Source organism: Carcharhinus amblyrhynchos, unplaced genomic scaffold (assembly GCF_965287045.1).
Source record: "Carcharhinus amblyrhynchos unplaced genomic scaffold, sCarAmb.v2.hapA scaffold_38, whole genome shotgun sequence".
Lineage (NCBI taxonomy): Eukaryota > Metazoa > Chordata > Chondrichthyes > Carcharhiniformes > Carcharhinidae > Carcharhinus > Carcharhinus amblyrhynchos.
This window is the reverse complement of record NW_027649779.1, coordinates 8,456,638-8,479,345: the sequence shown is the minus strand read 5'-3', so window position 1 is coordinate 8,479,345 and position 22,708 is coordinate 8,456,638. Positions and strand designations below refer to the sequence as shown.

Here is a 22,708-nt window from a genome sequence, read left to right as displayed (position 1 = left end):
TTGCCCTTTCTGAGCTCCAGCCAGTCAATGTTAAACACTCAGCTGGGAAAGACAAACATCTGCAATAATGTATTCAAACAAATCTGTTTTATTTCACATTTATTTAGAATACTCAACTTCAGTCCAGTTACAGAGATTATTAACATAATTAGAAACAAATTTCAAATATCAGAACGAACATAGTTCAGTGCTGAATGTGATTCACAGAAGGAATAACAACAGAATCCGGCCCCTGTAGTCACTTAGGAACACTCTGCTGTGTTAGAAGGTAAGATAACTGAGTGACTCTCTCCTCACACATGGAGCAGGTGAATAGTCTTTGAATGTATCTGTGTATCAGCAGATACATTTTCCATTTAAATCTCTGCTCACAGTCAGAACTTTGAAAAGATTCCTTATCAGTGCGAACAAGTTGATGTGTATTGAGGTGCGATGACTGAGTGAATCTCTTCCCAAACTGGAGCAGGTGAATGGCCTCACACAGAGTGAGTGCACTGGTGAACACTCAGTTCACATGACCAGCTGAACCCAGTTCCACAGTGAGAGACTCTGGATGGTTTGCTGTCAGTGTGAACCTGCTGCTAGCTCATCAGATCCACAGAAATTTTAAAACATTTTCCACAATCCAGACATTTAAAATATATTCCATCAGTGTGAACTCACTGGTGAATTAACAAAATGAATGAATCAGTGAATTGCTTTCAATACATGGAGCAGGTGAATGACCTCTTCCTGGTGTGAACTGTCTGCAGTTGCTGCAGGATGGACAATTGCCTGAATCTCTTACTACACTGAGAGCAGATGAGTGGAGTGGAACCAGAGTGAATGCACTGGTGAACCATCAGTGAAGTGCATTTTTAAAGCTCCTGTCACAGTTGCAGAATTTAAATCCTCTCTCTGCAGTATGAACCCACTGGTGTGTGTGAGACTGGATGGAGAAAAGTGGGAGTTCAGGGCTCAGACAAGAAGGATGTTGAGAGACAGTTTGGCCCATTAGGCTAATGGAATGGAGCAAAGCAGCAGAGACAGCTGATGGGATTATCTCAATCTTAGTGACAAAGCATTTCCATGAGCTGCTCACACTTGTTGTTGGAGGTGAGGATGGAGAAAACAGGGTAGAGGGAGAGCCCTTCAAAAGGAAATGACTTGTATTAGAGATATTAAAAATATTCACAATGTTTAAGACAAATCTAGAATACCAAAGTGCAGAAGGAGGCCATTTGGCTCATTGAGCATACACTGACAATATTCCCACCCAGTAACTCCATGTATTTGCTCTGCCAATCCCTCTGACAATGAGGAGCCACCTAGCATGGCCAATCAACCTAACCCACATATCTTTGGACTGTGGGAGAAAACACACGCAGACAGTCATCCGGCATTCCAGGGCCAGAATTGAACTTGGATCCCTAGCGCTGTGATGCAGCAGTACTAACAACTGTTACCGTACCACCCTGAGATGGAATATACATCAGCAGAAACAGAGCCCAATGAATATGCTTCCTTTCTGGATGTAATTGATGGCAAAATCCACTCACTTGTGAACTCGCTGGTGTGTTAGCAGATTGGATGAATGAGCAAATCCCTTCCCACACACAGAGCAGGTGTAAGGCCTCTCCCCAGTGTGAACTCGCTTGTGTATCAGCAAGTTGAATGAATGAGAAAATCCCTTTCCACATTCTGAGCAGGTGAACGGCCTCTCCCCAGTGTGAATGCGCTGGTGTACAGTGAGATGACATAATTCTCTGAATGCAGTCCCACAATCAGAGCACCTGAACGGTCTCTCTCCAGTGTGAACGCGTCGATGGGACACCAGATTGCAGGAAATCTTAAAGCCCTTCCCGCAATCTGGACATTTAAAAGGTCTCTCCTCAGTGTGAACTCGTTGATGGCATACCAGTTCCCCTGAACGTTTAAAGCTCTTTCCACATTCTGGGCATTTAAAAGGTCTCTCCTCAGTGTGAGTGCGCTGATGTGATGTGAGGGCAGATGATGTCTTGAACCCAATCCCACAGTGAGAGCACCTGAATGGGCTCTCATCAGTGTGGACACGTTGATGGCACAGCAGCTTCGCAGAACTTTTATAGCACTTCCCACATTCTGGGCATTTAAATGGTCTCTCAGTAGTGTGAACTTGCTGGTGTGTTAGCAAATTGGTGGACTGACTGAATCCCTTCCCACATTTGGAGCAGATGTAAGGTTTCTCATGAGTGTGAATTCGCTGGTGTCTCTGCAGACTAGATGAGTGAGTGAATCCCTTCCCACATTGAGAGCAGGAGAATGGCCTCTCCCCAGTGTGAGTGTGCCGGTGTACAGACAGGTCACTCGATTGCCTGAATGCAGTGCCACACTGAGAGCATCTGAAAGGTCTCTCATCAGTGTGAGTGCGCTGGTGTTTAGTTAGGGCATTGGATGACTTGAACCCACTCCCACAGTCAGAGCACCTGAAAGGTCTCTCGTCAGTGTGAATATGTTGATGGGACATGAGTTCCCCTGCACTTTTAAAGCACTTCCCACAGTCTGGGCATTTAAAAGGTCTGTCCTCAGTATGAACTCGCTGGTGTGCCAGCAGGTTAGGCGACCTTGAGAACCTCTTCCCACATTCGGAGCAGATGAATGGCTTCTCCCCGGTCTGAACTCGCTGGCGTTTCATCCCACACTCAGAGGAGCTCAATAGCCTCTTCCCATTGTGGACTTCCTGGTGTCTTAGCAAGTTGGTTAACTGAGTGAATCTCTTCCCACAGTCAGAGCAGATGAATGGTTTCTCCCCAGTGTGACTGCGGCGATGCATTTCCAGGTGAGATGGGGATTGGAATCTCTTCCCACAGTCTTCACATTTCCACGGTTTCTTCTTGGTGTGACTGCAATTGTGTATCGACAGGTAAGATAATTGGCTGAAGCCTCTTCCACACACAGAACACGTGTACGGTTTCTCCCCAGTGTGAACGGTGCTTTTTCTTGCCATGTTCAAAATCTGCTGATATTTACACTGTGATAAGTTATGCAACTGTCAGATCCAGATGTGATGTTTGGTTTGAATCTCCTGACTGCAAGCCCTCTCGAAATCCTGTGAAATTGGTTTGAAACAGAAAAAAGGGAGTGAGAGAGAGAACCCACAAAACAGGTTGTGAAATTGAGCTGAATGAATCTGGTAATTTGTGGGGCCGACAGGAGGAAAACATGACCATGAAAGCTGCCAGATTGTTGTAAAAAATTCAACAGATTAACAAATTTCCTTCAGGGAAAGGGGTGAGAAGGAGAAGATGGAAGAGGCAGGAGTCATATCGACAATCAACCAAGACTTCTTTAAAATCTCCCAAATGCTCAACCTCTATCACTTGGTGAGATGAGGTCTCAGGAGTCTGTGAACATCATCACTGGTATTCACACACTGTCCTGACTGAAGGTTGACTAGGATGTTGCCTGGTCTCAAGGACATCAGCTATGAGGAGTGGTTGAACAAACTAGGATTGTTTTCACTGTAAAGACAGAGGCAGAGGGCAGATCTGATGGAGGTGAAAAAATTCTGAAAGGCATAGACAAGGTGGCTATTCAGATGATTTTTCCCAGGGTGGAAGTGTCAATTACAAGGGGATACAGGTTCAAGGTGAGGTGGGGGGGGGGGGGGGGGGCGGGAGTTTAAGGGGGATATGCAGGGGAAGTTTTTCACGCAGAGAGTGGTGGATGCCTGGAACATGCTGCCAGAGGAGGTGGTGGAAGGAGGGACATTAGCGACATTTAACAGGCATCTGAATGGGTACATGAATGGGGAGGGAGTAGACGGATATGGATGAAGTAAGGGCAGAAGGTACCTTTTTGACAATTTAGGGCACCATGATCGGCACAGGTTTGGAGAACCGAAGGGTCTTTTCCTGTGCTGTATTTTCTTTGTTCTTTAACTCTTATGGCATCCAGAATTGGATGAACGGAAATTTCCTTTGTGAACTATCCAGATCCTAATGAATCTGGAGATTCTATCAATGTTGAAGTGATGCTTGGCTTAAAATTCTCATTGACAAATCCTCGCCCTCCAACTCCCTCAGTGCACCCGAACAGGCACTGGAGTGTGGCGACCTGGGGGTTTTCACAGTAACTTCAATGCAGTGTCAATGTAAGCATACTTGTGACACCAATAAATAAACCCTAACTCCCTGTAAAAGGAGTTTTAAAATCCATCACTCTCATTCCAGGATAGACATTGACAATCTCTCTCCTCCTGCTGGCAGGGAGCACCGCGCATGCGCACTGCTGCACCTTGCCTGGGGAAGCTGGCGGTCCTTCTTCCGGGTTTGTCTCTGCGGGAAGCAGAGCGGCTCAGGACAAACTCGGGACTGGCCTGGAACCGTCTTATTCGAGGTTTGCAGCCTTCACTGGTTGTTTATGAAGCCTTTCCACCTTCCCTTTGCGGCGGTCTCTCCCTCGGACCCGCCGCAAGGACAAGAAACAAGGAACTCCCGACCGCCAGCACTCCCACTGCGCAAACTCAGAACATGGTCTGTACTGCGCCTGCGCGGAACTCCTCTGCTGCCTGAGTTGGGGTGAGGTGGAGATGCCGGCGTTGGACTGGGGTAAACACAGTAAGACGTCTCACAACACCAGGTTAAAGTCCAACAGGTTTATTTGGAATCACCAGCTTTCGGAGCGCTGCTGCTTCGTTAGGTGAGCGACTCACCTAATGAAGGAGCAGTGCACCAAAAACTCGTAATTCCAAATAAACATTTTCCCCTGGTTTCTGTGGGTATGATTCATCTTTCATTCCCTCACCCTGCAGTATAAATATCTCCCACTTTCTATGCCTTTTAGCTTTGACAAAAGGTAATCTGGACTCAAAATGGCACAGTGGTTAGCACTGTTACCTCACAGTGCCAGGCACCTGGGTTTGATTCCTGGCTTGGATCACTGACTGTGTGGAGTTTGCACGTTCTCTCCATGTCTGCATGGGTTTCCTCCAGATACTCCAGTTTCATCCCACAGTCCAAAAGATGTGTGGGTTAGCTGCATTGGCTATGTTAAATTCCGCCTTGGTAGCTTGGGATGCGTATGTTAGAGGGATTGGGGGTAAATATGTGGGGTTGCGGGAATAGGGTCTGGGTGGGATTGTTGTTGGTGCAGACTCGATGGGCCTAATGGCCTCACTCTGTACTGCATAGGTTCTATGATATGTCAGCTCTTTTCTCTCTGTACAGATGCTGCCAAACCTGCTGAGATTTTCCAACACTTTCTCTTTTGGTTTCAGATTCACAAATAGCTTATAATCATTCTTTTGCTTTTATCAGGACTGAAAGGCCAACAATGAAGTTGGGAAACAGATCACAGGAGAATGTGCGTAGTCTGTATGGAATTTGCACATTATCAGCAAGGGTTTCCTCTAGGTGCTCTGGTTTCCTCCCAGAGTCCAAAGATGTGTATTTATTGGCCAGCTTATTGGCCATGGTAAATTGCCCCTTAGTGTCAGGGGACGAGCATACTCCAAGATGTGCATGTTAGGTGGATTACCATACTAAATTGTTCTTTAATGTTTTGTAGTTGCCTCTGTACCAATTATTGTTCAGTATAGATTTAAGGTTCATGGAAAGAGGTGGAATTGGATGGTCAAAATTGCTTATCACCTTTGGAACATCATTTTTTCCTGGAATTTCTTTTCATTTTTGGCTCTTACTGACATTAATACTTTAGCCCAACATTAGGCTGCTGTTGGCCATGGAAAGGACAGGAAGTGTCCCTTGTGGGTGTATGTGTGGGAGCTGGTGTATACATGAGTTGTGTATTGTGAAATATATCTGTGTGGGTGCATGTGTGGAGAGGATGTGTGTGTGTAACAGAGGGTGAGAGTGTTTGTGGATCTGTGTTTAGGTGTCTGTGTGTGCTGATTCTCATCAACTTAGCACAAACTGTTTCCGCCAAGCAGGCAATGTGGTTCCTAAGAGTCATGATGTGGGTATGCCGGCGTTGGACTGGCGTAAACACAGTAAAAAGTCTGACAACACCAGGTTTTAGTCCAACCTATTTATTTGATAAAGCTTGTGAGTATATTATCAAATAAATAGGTTGGACTAAAACCTGGTGTTGTCAGACTTTTTACTGTGTTCCTAAGAGTCCCATTGAGTGATTTGAGTGATACAATTAGCAGATCCATCATCCAGGTTGAAACCACAAGCTGTGCTGTGTGAAATCCGACATTACACAGGCCTCACTTCTTCCAGAATAACCTGAAGTGTCTGCTGCTTTTCAGATCCCTTTCTTTCTGCTCATCTGTTTAAAGTTACAAACAGAAAGGTCCAGTTTTTCTGCTGGAGTTTGACACAAAGCAGCTTTCACAATGATGCAGAGTTTCAGCCAATGAGATAGACCCGGTTTCAGCCCCGCCCCTCACTCACTCCGATTGGTTGGAGGACCAACCGCTCCGCTCGGTCTTCCAGCCCCGCCCCCATCCACTCTGGTTGGAGGAACAGCCCCGCCCCCTCTTCCTATTGGGCCGCAGCTGCTGTCAATCACTGCCATTGTGATGTGGAGCATGCGCAGTGCCACTGGAAACTCAGGATTGAGGCGGTGAAAATTCTCATCGCATCAGAAACCGGCGGGTGGGTAATGAGGGAGGGATGGAGCCGGCGGGTGAGCTGGAGGCTTCAATAACGCCGTGTCGGCGCCGAGCCCCGTATACAAAGCTCCGGTGCGGGTTGTGAACCTGGGAAATCAGTTCGGACTTTTCCCGGAGTTAGGCCCAGATTCCCCACCGCCATGTTTATCGGGAAACTGTGTGGCTAGGCGCATGCGCACTGAGGAGGGCTCCGCCCCTAATTCAGTCTGATTGGTTGGAGGACCAGTCTGTCTCGGTCGGTCCTCTAGTCCCGCCCCCTCTTCCTATTGGTCCGGGTCTGCTGTCAATCACCCTGGGGCATTGTGAGGTGAGGGAGAGGATTTATAAACACCCGCTGGAGGCCCGCACACCCCAATAAGAGCCATTGGGTTTTATTGTCAGTCTGCAGACAGGAGCTGGAGAACTGAACCCAGTCAGAGGAGAGGGAGGGAGGAAACTGAGAGTGGAGGAAAGAAATGGTGAGATGGGTTAGATTTCAGCCCAGGGACCAGGGAGAGTGTGGGATGTGGATTTACAGATTTGGGGGAACAAGAGAGGAAAAAATGTCCCAGGGAAACTAGAATTCTCTGTTCAGAATTTCTATCCTGGACTGACGACGATGACTTTTGTAAACTCATTTTACAGGATATTAGAAAGGATGAATGCAGATGGGTTAGGGCTAACCCTAACCAAACTTACTGTCAAACTTCACCTGACAGTCATTTGGTTCATTGTGACCTGAATATCATCAGCTTTGAGGCTTACAGGAGAATTGTTCCTTTGTTCTGTCCGAGGGAAAATATTTTAAGTGTTACTGGAAAAGCACCAAGAGACACACGCACACCTGAGTGAGAGTGTTCCAGTGAACTGACTGTGGAAAGAACTTTAACCAGTTACACAGCCTGATAAAACATCACACCATTCACAGTGTGGACAAGCCATCAACTAATCATCCAACCTGGAGAGACACAAGGACACCGACACCATGGAGAGACCATGGAAATGTGAGGACTGTGGGAAGGAATTCAGTTATAGATCCCAGCTGGAATATCATAGACACAGTCACACTGGGGCCGACGCTTTGGAGAAACCGTGGAAATGTGAGGACTGTGGGAAAGGATTCAATTACTCATCCCTGTTGGACAACGACTGACGCATTCACACTGGGGAGCAGCCATTCACCTGTTCTGTATGTGGAAAAGGATTTACTCAGCCAACCAGCCTCACGTTACACCAGCACATTAACACTGAGGAGAGGCTGTTCAGCTGCACTCACTGTGGAAAAAGTTTCAGATCTTCATCAGACCTCAGTCAACATCATCACGTTCACACTGGGGAGAGGCCATTCACCTGTTCCATGTGTGGGAAGGGATTCACAAAGTCCTCCAACCTGGTGACACACCAGCGAATTCACTCTGAGGAGAAGCCGTTTAACTGCACTTCCTTTGAAAAGAGGTTCAGATTTTCACACAGCCTCGAAGAACACCAGCGAATTCACACTGGGGAGAAGCCTTTCATCTGTTCAATCTGTGGACAGGGATTCACTCAGTCATCCAGTATGGTGAGTCATCAGAGAGTTCACACCAGGCAGAAGCCATTTAGCTGCACCTCCTGTGGGAAGAGTTTCAAGCAAACATATCCCCTCATACAACACCAGCGAGTTCACACCGGGGACAGACCATTTACCTGCTCAGTGTGTGGGAAGGGATTCACTGTGTCATCCAGCCTCAAATTCACACTGAGGAGAATCCATTCAGCTGCTCTGACTGTGGAAAGAGTTTCAGGTCTTCATCTGCTCTCTTTGTACATCAGCGAGTTCACACTGGGGAGAGACCATTTACTTGCTCTGTGTGTGGGAAGGGATTTACTCGGTCCTGCAGCCTAGTCCTCATATGTAACTGAGAGGTTGGATTCTGCTGTTTCTGCTAATGTTCATTACATCTAGGATTGATTGTTGGACAAGTTTAAGTTTGTTTCTGTTGATATTAACAACCTATAACTGGCTGAAGTTTAATAGTCTGTAGGTGTCACTAACGTTCAAAGCTACAGTGTCCCTTTTTAAAGCACCATCTGTGATCTTTCAGCTGAATTCAAGAACTCTCAACAGAAATCTGGTTGTGATAAGACTGAAATTTTTACTTCAATGCTAAATTGATCTTAGATGCAAAATCTACAATTCATTGTCTCCTGAGAATATGGGTTTTCATCAAGTGGAGGTGACTTTGCCAGCTTGGGTACATTCACAGGAGAAAGGATGATCATTCCAACAGCTCAGCAACAAGAGCCAAACTGAAAACAACAACCCATAACCAGACCTGAGAACCACTTAATATGTGGCACTTGAAGCAGAACCTGCCTCTCACAGATTGGTCTCTGCAGCCAACAGTCACAGTGAACCAGAGAGTGGGTGGGTCTTGAGGGTCCCAGTGACCAGGAGAGAAAACAATCTTCTTGATTTTGCACAGAGAAGCAAGAGAGCTGAAGGCAGACAGACTGGAGGGAGGGAGGAAACAGGGAGTGGAGGGCAGAGATGGTGGGATGGGTTTGGATTTCGGCCCAGGGAGGAGGGAGAGTGGGCTTTACAAATTTGGGGGAACAAGAGAGGAAAGAATGTTCCAGAGAAATTAGGAATGTTTGAAATGAATTTCTATCCTGGACTGACAGTGATTAATTTTATAATGTTTTTTTACAGATCTTACAAGGGAAAGATTTGTAGATGCAAAACTCAAAACAACATTTTGGTATGAGTCATTCAACTATTCATCAATCTTTCAATGTGGAAGGAGATATGTTTATCTGTGGAAAAGATCTTAAACATCAGTGCAACTGGAGAAACACCAAGACACACATCCACACACCTGAGTGAGAGTGTTCCAATGAACTGACTGTGGAAAGAACTTTAACCAGTAACACAGCCTGAAAAAACATCACACCATTCGCAGAGGGGAGCAAACTCGTGTTCTGTATGTGGACGAGGTTTCAACTGCTCTCTAGGCTGGAGAGACAGGAAGAGACCCAGACCATGGAGAAACCTTGGAAATGTGGGGACTGTGGTAAAGGATTCAAGTCTTTATTCCGGCTGGAAATCCATTGACGCAGTCACACGGGGGAGAAGCCATTCGTCTGTTCTGTGTGTGGGAAGAAATTTACCAAGACAACCTACCTGATGTTACACCAGAGAATTCACACTGAGGAGAGGCCCTTCAGCTGCACTTACTGTGGGAAGAGATTCAACAGCACATCCAGCCTCGCTACACACCAGCGAATTCACACTGGGGTGAAGCCGTTCACCTGCTCTGTGTGCAGTGAGAGATTCACTCGGTCATCCGGCCTTTGGACACATCAGCGAATTCACACTGAGGAGAAACCATTCAGCTGCACCTCCTGTGGAAAGAATTTCAGACAGTCATCGACCCTGACTGCACACCAACGCACTCACACCGGGGAGAGACCATTCACCTGCTCCGTGTGTGGGAAGAAATTCTCCCAGTCATTCGATCTGGTGAGACACCAGCGACTTCACACCGGGGAGAGACCGTTCACCTGCTCGGTGTGTGGGAAGGGATTCGCTCGGTTATTCACCCTCCAGTCCCACCACCGCATTCACACTCAGGAGAATCCATTCAGCTGCAGTACCTATGGAAAGAGTTTCAAGCAGTCATCCAACCTTCTTACTCACCAACGTACTCACTCTGGGGAGAGGCCTTTCACCTGCTCCTTGTGTAGAAAGACATTCACAAGGTCCTCCAGCCTGTGGAGACACCAACAAATTCATAATAGAATGCAAGGATTGGATTCTGCTTTTAATCACAGCCAGGATTGATAGCCTAACAATATTGGTTCAATTTTTGCTGATATTGACATCCCTATAAATAGCTGGAGTTTAATATTCTGGAGATGTCACTGATTTTTGGAGCTGTAATATCCCTTTTTGAAAACACCTTCTGTGATCTTTCTCCTTAATTCAAGAATCCTCAACAAGAACCTGTTCAACATAAAATTATGAACTTTACCTCAATCCTAAACTAATCTTTGATGCAAATCAGTGTGTGAATGATTCCTGATTAACAACTCCAGTTAGAAAATGCTAATTAATCCTTGCTGATAATTCTGACTGATATCTTCACGTCTGTTATGAAAATAAATTATGAAGGATCCTAAACAAATAGTGAAATACTATATAGGCACAGTAAAAGTTTACATGAAAACTTTAAGAATAAGCAGTGATATTGATGAAACTGGGAGTTCAATCATTTCTGGCACAGCAGCAGCAATGTTGGTAAAGGTGAGACCCACAACAAAGACTGGTTTGAGATCCATTCAGCAGAGATGACACCTGCCATTGAAGCAAAAAATGAAGCCTGTCTGATGGACAATATAAACCCAACAGCTGGAACACTGCATCAGTTGAAAGAAGTGTTGAAAACGGAGATACGCTGTTAATAAACACAGGACAATCCTACACCAGTAATTCCAAACTGCCTGTGATAATGAATATCTCTGCTGTGTTTGATGGGATTAAGAAAGTGGTGCTACCGGCTCGAAATTTGGCCCCTGAAATTGGCAGACGGTGATGTTTTCACTGACAGAAGTCCCGCTGGTTTGAAGTTTTTAAGTTTTTTTTGTCACAAATAGGCAAATGTTAACACTGCAATGAAGTTACTGTGAAAATACCCAAGATGCCACATTCCGGCACCTGTGCACTGAGAGAATTTCACATTGTGGGAGGAAACCGGCGCACCCGGAGGAAACCCATGCAGACACAGGGCGAACATGCAGATTCCGCACAGCCAGTGATCCAAACCGGGAATCAAACCTGGGTCCCTGCGCTGTGAGGCAGCAGTGCTAACCGCTGTGCCACCGAGCTATACTGTGAGACAGATACCATGCAGTCTCTGTTTGATTCTCTTGCAGTTTCCTGTCTTGGTTGAGTTCAACAAGGAACCCTCATCATTTGACCTGGAAAAGGCCATTGGTTGCAGAGCAAGTAGAAAGGCTCCCAGCAAGCATGGAATTCCAGCTGAACCGATCAAACACAAAGTCCCATCCACTGCCACATCTTCACAGCCTCCTCCTCTTTTGGGTGTGAGACTGGTTCACAGGAGATATGTGACATGAACATTTTCACCATATGCAGTAACAACAGTGACAGAGGAGACAGCAACAACCACAGGGACATCTCACTCCTTAACATCACTGGGAAGGCCTTCACTAGGGTCATCTTTAAAAGAGTCTAGCTACTTGCCGACTGAGTGTGTCCAGAATCACAGTGTGGTTTCTGTGCTGAAAGATCTGTAGTGAACGTGATCTTCTGCACACACCAGCTACAAGAGAAGTGAACAATTGGTATTGAATCGAAAATGCTGCCAGTTCCTGTGCTGAGAAAAGTGAAATGTTCTAATTACTGAATGAAAGTAAACCTGAAAGTGAATCACAGTTTACTTGTACAATTGGGAAAGGTGCAAAAATGTTTGGTTCCCTGAAAATCAACTTCAGCTGTGAGAGGGTCCACGCTCTTTAACATTTTTGTCTAAGAAGGTTGAAGAGGTACCTTTTTTAGTTTATTCTTTTCTTGAGTTATAACAGTTATTTAGAAAGACACTTGAAGAAAGACAACAAAAACTTTTGAGACCAGATAAGATCGAAATGTGATAGGTTCATTTTTAATCTGAAAATCAAATTGACACAAATGTGCATACTTGTGAGCCCTTGCTTCACCCTTTTACAATCAGGCAGCACGGTGACAATTTAATCCAAAGATTCTGCTCTTGAAGATTTTATTTCATCCCATTTGTTGTCATTTAAGACAAAGTTCCTGAAAACAGGAGATCCTGAGCGTTACCCCCACCCCAAACTGAAACAACTGTCTGTGATCACAATTACACCATTATGTGGGAGTCTAACTGGACAGTAAAGTTTCCGCGGTCTCCTGAAACAGAGAGAATGGGAAGCCCCATTTGGAATCAAAGATGGAAAAAATTCACACCGGTGATTGGGAATTTGAATAATTCACTCTGGGACATTCTAGTGGAAGTTAGGAAAGTGACGATGTGACAAGTAATTGATAGTTTTCTCTTGGAGAAGTTTGTATCCTTGCTTGTGAACTTAAAAATGAAACTGAATCTGAAAGTCTGGCAACTACCTGAAGGAAGAAACTATCGGAACCACTTCCACTGTAACTGGTGTTTTTTTCCTTCCATGTTCAAAATCCAATAATATTCAGGTTATGATAAACTAACAACTCTGTCAGATTTTGATGTGATGCTTGGATGGAATTCCCAACTGCAATACACCTCTTCCAATTCCCTGTGAAATTGATTTAAAACAGAAAAAATAGAGTGAGCGAGAACCCACAAGAGAGATCAGCAAACATCTTCATTATAGACAGCACCTTAATATCACTTGAAAATTTGAGTGGACTGTCTTAGACAGCACATGGACCCATTATTTTGGGATACCGGTGTGAGTGTGCAAATGTGAGATGTTTCTTGGACCAGGGGAGACAGATTCAAAATAAGTGGCAGTAGGGGTAGAGGAGACATGAGAAAAAACTTTTTTACGCAGAGGGTGGTGGGTGATTGGAATTTGCTGCTTGAGGTGGTAGTGGATGCAGAGACCCTAAACTCTTTTAAAATGCACCTGGATCTGCACCTTAAGTGCTGCCAGCTACTGAGCTATTGGCCGGGTACAGGAGGTGGGATTAGAAAGGGCAACTTCGGGCTGGCATGGACAAAATGGGCCAAATGACCTCCTCTCGTGTTGTAACTTTTCTGTGGTGCTATGTGGTGTAACTACGCCATTTGACCATGGCTGATATGCTCCTCATCCCCATTTTCCTGCCTTCTCCCCATAATCCTTCATCTCATTACCAATTAAAAATCTGTCTAACTCCTCCTTCAATTTACTCACTATCCCAGCATCCACCGCAGTTTGGGGTAGCCAAATTCCACAGATTAACAATCGTTTGGGAGAAGTTGTTTCTCCTCAACCTTATCCTAAGACTAAGAACTCCCATCCTAGAATGCCCCACAAGAGGAAACATCCACTTCATGTCGACTTTATCTGTACCTTTTATCATCTTGTATACGTCAATTTGATCTCCCCTCATTCTTCTCAGTTCCAGACTGTATAGCTCTAAACTGTTCAATCTCTCTTCATACAACAAACCCCTCATCTCTGGAATCAATCTAGTGAACCTTCTCTGAACTGCCTCCAATGCCATTACATTTTTCCTCAAATAAGACCAAACTGTGCACAATACTCCAGCTGCGGTCTCACCAATGCCTTGTATAGTTGCAACAACACTTCCTTACATTTATAATCTATTCCTTTAACTACAAATGCCAACATTCCATTTACTTTCTTTATTATCTATAACTGCATGCTAGTTTTCTGTGACTCATGAACAAGGACACCCATATCCCTCTGCACCGGAGCATCCTTAAGTCTCTCCCCATTAGATAATAAGTCGCAAGGGAGAAGATGGAATAGAATCTGGAGAAAGGTGAGAGTTCAGACAGAGCTCAGAAAAAGAGTCTGGTCCGGCTGGTACAGTGAAAGGGAGGGAAGCAGCAGAGGCAGCTGATCAGATTGTCTCAATCTTACATAAGAAATAGGAGCAAGAGTAGGCCATCTAGCCCTTTGAGCCTGCCCCACCATTCAATAAGATCATTGCTGATCTGAAGTGGATCAGTTCCACTTTCCCGCTTTCTCCCCATAACCCTTAATTCCCTTGTCTATCAAAAACCTATCTACCTGTGACTAAATATATTTAGCGAGGTAGCCTCCACCACTTCAACAGGCAGAGAATTCCAGAGATTCACCACCCTTTGAGTGAAGAAGTTCCTCCTGAACTCTGATCTGAACTGTCCCCCCCTTATCTTGAGGCTGTGCCCTCTAGTCCTGCTGTCCTTTCTGAGCGGGAAGAATCTCTCTACGTCTACCGTATCCATCCCCTTCATTATCTTATAAAGAAGCTCCATGAGCTCCCCACACTTGTTAGAGGTGAGGATGGAGGAGACAGGGGAGAGGGGGAGATTTTAAAAGGAACTAATTCATGTTAGACATATTAAGAAGATTCGACACACTGCATGTTTAACACAAAATTGATTTATGTGACTTTTATCCAGAATATTATCCCCTGTAACTGGGCTGACATTTATAAATATCAGCAGAAACAGACTCTAATGAGTATTGTTCAGTGCTGAATGTGATTATCTGCACAATCCAATCACTGTAATTACTTGTGAACTGGTGTCTCAGCAGGTTGCCTGAGTGAATGAATCCCTTCCCGCACTTGAAGCAGGTGAACAGCCTCTCCCCAGTGTGAACCCGCTGGTGTACAGTGAGTTGAGATGATCGCCTGAACCCAGTCCCACAGTAAGAGCACCTAAACGGCTTCTCGTTAGTGTGAACATGTTGGTGGGACACCAGTTCCCCAGAACTTTTAAAGCATTTCCCACAGTCTGGGCATTGAAAAGGTCTCTCATCTGTGTGAACTCTTTGATGCAGCACTTGTTCCCGAGAACTCTTAAAGCACTTCCCGCATTTTCTGCATTTAAAAGGTCTCTCATCAGTGTGAATCTGCTGGTGTTTCAGCAGGTGGGTTGACTGAGTGAATCCTTTCCCACACTCTGAACAGGTGAAAGGCCTCTCCCCGGTGTGAACTCGCTGGTGAAGCAGCAGGCTGTATGACTGAGTGAAGCCTTGCCCACACTCAGGACAGATGAACGGTCTTTCCCCAGTGTGACTGCGTCGATGCGTTGCCAGTTCAGATGGGTAATTGAACACCTTCCCACAGTCCCCACATTTCCACGGTTTCTCCCTGCTGTGACTGCGCTGGTGTTTTGCCAGGCCAGATGATCGGCTGAAGCCTCGTCCACACACAGAACATGTGTATGGTTTCTCTCCACTATCAACAGTGTTTTTTCCTTCCATGTTCAAGATCCAATAATATTGAGGTTATGATAAACGACACAACTCTGTCAGATTTTGACGTGATGCTTGGATGGAATTTCCCAACTCCAAATGCTCCTCTTCCAATCGCCTGTGAAATGGATTTAAAACAGAAAAAAAGAGTGAAAGAGAACCCACAAATACAGAAAGGCAGGTTGTGAAATTGAGCTAAATGAATCTGGTAATTTGTGGGGCCGGCACTAGGGAAATGTGTCTCATCAATGAGACATTGGGACTCAGAGGGTTGATGCAGTTTGATGGACAAGTTGTCTCCATTCTGAACAATGGGGAACAAGCTCCTCCCACTCAATGACATCATTGCCCTCTACAAACATATACAGCGCGTGCTCACTGCTGCACATTACCCCCAATAAAGGTGGCGAATATGAGCAGCTGTAGCCCTGCTCGGTACAGACTGGGTCCGGGAAGCTCTCTTCCGCGGTTTGCTGCTTACACCACATGCTTACGCAGCGTTTCCACCCACCTGGGCGATCCATTGCTCTCTCCGTACCGCCAATCACTCAGAGATTTCCCAGCCCAAAGCAAAAGCCCCCTTCCGTTGCCATTACTCACATTGCGCATGCTCCAATCAGAGCTGGCCCTGCCCCTCATTCGCTCCTATTGGTTGGAGGACCGACCGCTCCCGATCGGTCCTCCAGCACTGCCCCCTCTTCCCATTGGTCCGTGCTGCCGTCAATCATCCGAGCATTGTGACGGTGACTTGCTGCTTGTCCAATAATAAGAGTCTCAGTGTAACAATGACACACACACAGGCTCCAGTCCAATCAGAGTGGAGATGGAGCACAGAGAAAACCCAGCAAAACACTGACTGACTCTGAGTGTAACATAAACAGTGTTTGTTCACATAATAAGAGTCACATTGCAGTATGTTAGTGAACACAGCATTAGATCCAATGTAATGATAGTACAGTCAGTATCTAGTGCACCATAATCAAAGTTTAGGTTTCATTTGATAGTGTGTGAGTCATGGTCTATTGATGTAATATATTTAAATTCCGGTGTGTGTTACTTTCCCACTGTCAGTATCAGACAATAACCTGTCTGTTATTCCAATTTTGCTGTATTTCACAACTGCAGCTCCTGGGGCTGATTGGAGTCTGGTATAATAATCACAAAGGTCATTTGAACTGCAGGTAATCTGACCTTAAGGGAGACAAGAGGCCCAACAAACATTCGATTATAATAGGAGGACAAGATGTAAGGGAGCAATGATATTTTAAGGTGTCTGTGTTATGGTGAGTGTCACTGGGAGGTGAGTGATAAAATAGAAGTGGAAACATCGTAACAGAGACACATGTGACTGACTTGGCCTGACTGAGAGCTGTTATATTTGAGACGAGAATAATGAGGAAATGAGGATCTCCTGAGATTTCTGATATCTGAAGTGTATCTGTTAGAGAAATTGAAAATAATCAGTTCCTTTTCATGGTTATCTGCAGTTCTGAAGTTACAAAGATACATAGGAAACAGATCTGACAGCTCATCAAACCCAATGTTTAAATCTTCTGCTTGAGACACATGGTGACTGAAAAGATCAAATATTAAAACCTTAGGGGAGAAACATTCAGACTGTCACAAAGATGAATGAAGTATCTAATTAATCCCATTCACCATAACTCTGTCAGTATTTATCCAATTCCCTTTGAAAATTACTATTAAACCTGCTTCTAGCAACCAGTCAGTTTGTGCACTCCAGATCATTTCAATTTATTGTGTAAAAAAAATTCTCTTTTTTAACCCCTTCAATTCTGTTGACAATTATATCAAATCTCTGTGTCCTCTGCTTACAGAGCCTCCTGCACCTGGGAAATTGATTCTCTCCATTGACAGACCCTCCTGCTCCTTGGACATAGTTTCTTTCCATTGACATTTGTCACTTTAAACACCTTTATTAAATCTCCCCATCATATTCCCCAATCTAAGATGGATAACACATGTTTCTCTTGCCCTGAAGAATTATATGAACTCAAAATTATTATTTTATAATATGAACTGTTCCTCTCTCAACAGATGCCATGAGACCTGTTGGGCTTTTTTGCTTTTCTCCCTGTCTTTCCTTCTATAATCAATCAGAAACTCTCCATGATCTTGAACGTCTCGATTAAATAGGAACACACTCAGCCTGAGAAAGATACAGAGGAAAGGGGAGACAGAAAGACTGAGAGAAAAATTGAGAAAGATTTTAAAAAGCAGAAAGATGGGGCGGTCAAAGATAAAAGCTGAGAAACAGCGGAAACAAGCAATACAGAGAGAATAATATAGAATATAAGGGAGCAGGCTATCAGTTCTTGGCTATGGGGAGTACAGGGAACTCAGCAATTGATCCACAGACACAGCTGGTTATATCTGTGAATGGAAACTCTGAACAGAAATAACTGGCTCATTTGTAAATGTCACCACAATGTGACCTGTGTGATTCTGCCCTGACCCTGTGAACAGATATAGGCTGCATTGACAGATGTTCTCACCAGATTGTGGTCCCTGGATTTATTTTCTGCTTAGAAGTGAGATGTGCGGTTTGGAACTGGCAGAGAAACAGGAAGTTGTGTTACCTGAGAATGAAACAGCCCACGTCAGTTTGCTGTTATCATCGTGAACAGTCTTCCTGCCTGTGAGGGTGAACTCACTCTGACAGCATCAAGAACGACCACACAGATTGCTGCTGGTCTCAGCATTACATTCACCTCCATTCCTATGTTAAACAATAAAGAAAGGGGATAATTTGGATTTTTAACACAGTCATTGAATTGGGAGATGGATTGAGGGTCATCACTGGGAGAAATGTGGAGGAATTAGAGAACAAATGAGTTTTCCCAAAGAGAGTTATTAGAAAAGAGATTTAAAGTGAGTCAGGGCCTGTCGGAGGAAGTGGGAGAGAGAAACAGAGAAGATTGAATCTCCATCAATGGGATGTTTTCTCAGACATCAAAGTGATGAAGTGTTTGTGCTTTTTCAGAGAGGTAACGAGAGAGAGAAAACAATGATTAAGTTTAAGCATTATCTGAAATAGGAAGGTTAAATGAGAGAGTGTTTGAAAGAAAGATAGAGAGACATTAAGTGACAAAGACAGAACCTGAGAGGAGAGAGGTTGAGTGAATGTGAGAGAGGACTGAGGTTAGAGTGTGAGAGAGGTGGAAGGTAAGTGTGAGTGAATGCCTGGAGAGAAAGAGCAACGTTCAGTGAATGTGAAAGAGATGAGGGGTGTTAAATATTGAGTTTCTGAGAGAGAGATGTTAAGTGAGTGAATGTCTGAAAGAGAGGAGAACAGGTTCACATACCTAGGGATCACTGACAATGATCAAAATAAGGAGATGACCCAGAAAACTACCAACAGGAAACTTCAGCTAAACAAGTCACTCATTCTTAAATGGTCAGTCAGGACTCTGATGCTGCTCAGCTTCTCTCTGTTCTGTTTATAATGGTTAAAGGCTATTAGGAGTGATGCTTATTTAAAACGATAGTGTGTGGGAAGCACACATCATCAAAACTGAGAATTCTTGGACACATACTGCAGCTCTTTCTCTATTCATCTGAGAATCAAAATTGTTGTCTAATTGTCCCAGCAGTTACCTGGCTCCTTTGAACTCAGTAAAAAGTCTGACAACACCAGGTTTTAGTCCAACCTATTTATTTGATAATATACTCACAAGCTTTCGGGGTTAGCCCCTTCGTCAGGTGAATGGAGAGTTCTGAGAGGATCTCCAAGAAGATTGCGCATATCGACACAGACATCAAGTTTTTACAGAGATGCAAGAAAGCAGAAGGATTCGCATTCTAATCAGTAATCTCTAAACTGTCTGTGCTTTATATGCTCTGACTGAGGCCAGAACTCTCCATTCACCTGACGAAGGGGCTAACCCCGAAAGCTTGTGAGTATATTATCAAATAAATAGGTTGGACTAAAACCTGGTGTTGTCAGACTTTTTACTGTGTTTACGCCAGTCCAACGCCGGCATACCCACATCATGACATCCTTTGAACTTCTCCAGCTGCTACGTTAATGCAGACTTCAACCAATTTATTTTAAGCCAGTTTCTGTTCAATAAACCATGACTGACACACACGCACACACATTAAAACGTTTCAGACTTTTTTGCATTTTTAGTCTGGAAACCTAAACCTGCCGTTTCATTCTCAGTCAGGAACAGATCCCAGTTTTACACCAATCTTTGACAGCATGTTTCCAGCATTCACCATTGTTCTTCCTGACTCTAAACACAGTTGTAAAGGAGCTTCTGTTCCACGTCCAGAGGCTCTGAACATTGGAAAAAAGCGACTGGGACACATTTCTTACATTCCTCAGGATTCACCCACATGGGGACTCCGCTGTCAGGGAAAAGTGACGAGAAAGACCAAAGTGTTGTGTGTTCCTCTTAGCGTGACCATGGAGGACTGTGTCAAGAATGAAGTTCTGTTTACTGTATGATCCTCCCTCAGACTGCCCTTTCTGAGCTGCAGCTTGGTGATGTTGAACACTCAAATGGAACTGACAAAAATCTACAACAATAATTCCATCAAATGTCTATTTCACATTTATTCAGAATATCAAACCTCAATAGAAGAAAAAAGTCAGAGTGAACATAATTCAGTCCTGGGTATGATTAACAGCATCAATATGTGTAGAATCCAAACCTCGCAATCTCTTGTGAACTCGCTGGTGTGTTAGCAGGTGGGATGACTGAACAAATCCCTTTCCACAGACAGTACAGGAGAACGGCCTCTCCCCAGTGTGAACTCGCTGGTGTTGCAGAAGATAAGATAAATGAGAAAATCCCTTCCCACATACAGAGCAGGTAAATGGCTTCTCCCCACTGTGAACTCTCTGATGTGTCAGCAGGTTGGATGACTGACTGAATCCTTTCCCACACACGGAGCAGGTGAACGGCCTCTCCCCAGTGTGAACTCGCTGGTGGTTCAGTAGGTTGGATGAACGAGTGAATCCCTTCCCACACACGGAGCAAGTGAATGGCCTCTCCTCACTGTGAACCTGCTGGTGAGTCGGAAGGTTGTATGAACGGGTGAATCCCTTCCCACATTCAGAGCAGGTGAACGGTCGATCCCCTGTATGGAGCTGCTGGTGTATCAGAAGATTGGATGAATTAATGAATCCCTTCCCACAGACTGAGCAGGTGAAGGGCCTCTCCCCAGTGTGAATTCTCTGGTGGTTCAGTAGGGCAGATGGACGGCTGAATCCCTTCCCACACACACAGCAGGTGAATGGCCTCTCCCCAGTGTGTGTATATTGGTGTGTTAGCAGATCCTTTTTGTTTTTAAAGCTCTTCTCACAGTCAGAACAATTAAAAAGTTTGTTGTCAGAGTGAACAAGTTGATGTGTCTGCAGGTGGGATGACTGAATGAATCCTTTCCCACACACAGAGCAGGTGAACGGTCTCTCCCCAGTGTGAATGCGTTGGTGTGTCAGCACATCTTTTTCGCATTTAAAACTCTTCTCACAGTCAGAACATCTAAACAGTCTCTCATCAGTGTGAACAAGTTGGTGTGTCACAATGTGAGATGAGCGAGTGAATCTCTTCCCACACACAGGGCAGGTGAATGGCCTCTCCCCAGTGTGAACTCGATGGTGTGTTAAAAGGTTGTACGAATGGGTGAATCCCTTCCCACAGACGGAGCAGGTGAATGGTCTCTCCCCAGTGTGACTGCGCCGATGAACTTCCAGTTGTGACGGGAAACCAAATTCCTTCCCGCACTCCACACATTTCCACGGTTTCTCCATGGTGCTGGTGCTCTTGTGTTTCTCCAGGTTGGATGAACAGTAGAAGCCTCACCCACACTCACATGTATATAGTTTCACGCTGCTGTGAATGGTGTGATGATTTTTCAGGCTGTGTAACTGGTTAAAGCTCTTTCCACAGTCAGTTCACTGGACCATTCTCACTTGGGTGCATGTTTGTCCCGATGCTTTTCCGGTCACACTATGTTTAAAATCTTTGCCCACAGACAGAATAGACAAACATTTCTCCTTTCACATTCAAAGACCGATGATATTCAGCTCCTGATGAACCAAATGGCTTTGTCAGACGTGATGTTCAGTTTCCGTTTTCCATCTGCCAATCCTCCACTTCCAATATCCTGTAAAAAGTTGAGAAAACTCATCACCGTCAGTCCAGGATAGAAATTCCAAACAAACAATTCTAGTTTCTTTGCAACATTTTTTCCTCACCTGTTCTCCCAAATCTGTAATTCCCCACCCCACAAACTCTCCCCCCTCCCTGGGCTGAAATCCAAATCTATCTCACCATCTCCACCATTTCTTTCCTCCACTCCCAGTTTTCTCCCTCCCTCTTCTCTGTCTGGGTTCAGTTCAGTAAAAAGTCTGACAACGCCAGGTTTTAGTCCAACCGATTTATTTGATAATAGACTCACAAGCTTTCGGGGTTAGTCCCTTCGTCAGGTGAATGGAGAGTTCTGGCCTCAGACAGAGCATATACTTTATATACTTTATATGCTCTGTCTGAGGCCAGAACTCTCCATTCACCTGACGAAGGGACTAACCCCGAAAGCTTGTGAGTCTATTATCAAATAAATCGGTTGGACTAAAACCTGGTGTGGTCAGACTTTTTACTGTGTTTATGCCAGTCCAACGCCGGCATTCCCACATCATGGGTTCAGTTCTCCAGCTCCTCTCTGCAGACTGACAATAAAACCGATGGGTCTTATTGGGGGTGTTGGGGCCTCCGGTGGGTGTTTGTGAATCCTCCCAGGGTTTCCTTCCTTCCCAGAGATCAGAGTCCTCATTGATTTGAGGCCAAAGTGAAACCTCTTGTTTACTGTCCCCCTCCCCCATATTCTGATGTGAACCATCCTCCAGTGGCTGAGCCAGGATGGGGCCGTTAACCTGGGTCTGTTCCCGGGAGGGAGGGAGAGGCCCCACAGCTGCAAACCAGGGAGCTGACAATGATTCTAAAGCGAATCCACAAAGTGTTTCCAGACCCGCCCAGCCACCGCCTAACGCTGACTCCGCTTCTCCGGGACAAACCAGCACCAAGGACAGCAATGACACTGCGCATGCTCCACATCACAATGCCCAGGGACTGATTGACGGCGGCTCCGGACCAATAGGAAGAGGGGGGTGGGCCTGGAGGACTGAGCGGAAGAAGGGGCTGGTCCTCCAACCAATCGGAGTGAATGAGGGGC

General features: G+C 45.1%; 2 protein-coding genes and 1 pseudogene across 2 annotated transcripts; 1 reads left to right on the top strand and 2 right to left on the bottom strand.

Annotated features, from left to right (window-relative positions):
- Positions 1 to 130: 130 nt before the first annotated feature.
- LOC145362494 (uncharacterized) lies at positions 131 to 4,417 on the bottom strand. Its single transcript, XM_080218514.1, has 2 exons — positions 4,255 to 4,417; positions 131 to 3,067 (listed from the first exon to the last, which is right to left on the bottom strand). Exon 2 carries the CDS (start codon positions 2,963 to 2,965, stop codon positions 1,535 to 1,537), a length of 1,431 nt encoding a protein of 476 aa, XP_080074640.1. The 5' UTR covers positions 2,966 to 3,067; positions 4,255 to 4,417; the 3' UTR covers positions 131 to 1,534.
- Positions 4,418 to 7,562: 3,145 nt separating this feature from the next.
- LOC145362457 (uncharacterized) lies at positions 7,563 to 10,400 on the top strand (annotated as a pseudogene).
- Positions 10,401 to 14,385: 3,985 nt separating this feature from the next.
- Positions 14,386 to 21,840, bottom strand: LOC145362536 (uncharacterized). The gene is made up of 3 exons (XM_080218557.1): positions 21,735 to 21,840; positions 20,186 to 21,643; positions 14,386 to 15,483 (listed from the first exon to the last, which is right to left on the bottom strand). Exons 2-3 carry the CDS (start codon positions 21,285 to 21,287, stop codon positions 14,711 to 14,713), a joined length of 1,875 nt encoding a protein of 624 aa, XP_080074683.1. The 5' UTR covers positions 21,288 to 21,643; positions 21,735 to 21,840; the 3' UTR covers positions 14,386 to 14,710.
- Between the last annotated feature and the right edge of the window lie 868 nt (positions 21,841 to 22,708).

What these genes read in the sequence shown, in the direction of transcription:
- LOC145362494 (XM_080218514.1), bottom strand. Translation starts at nt 2,965, where the DNA reads ATGGCAAGAAAAAGCACCGTTCACACTGGGGAGAAACCGTACACGTGT.
- LOC145362536 (XM_080218557.1), bottom strand. Translation starts at nt 21,287, where the DNA reads ATGGAGAAACCGTGGAAATGTGTGGAGTGCGGGAAGGAATTTGGTTTC. An exon ending in AGTTCACAAGAGATTGCGAG is followed by an intron (nt 15,484 to 20,185) that starts GTTTGGATTCTA and finishes TTGATAGTGGAG; the next exon opens with AGAAACCATACACATGTTCT.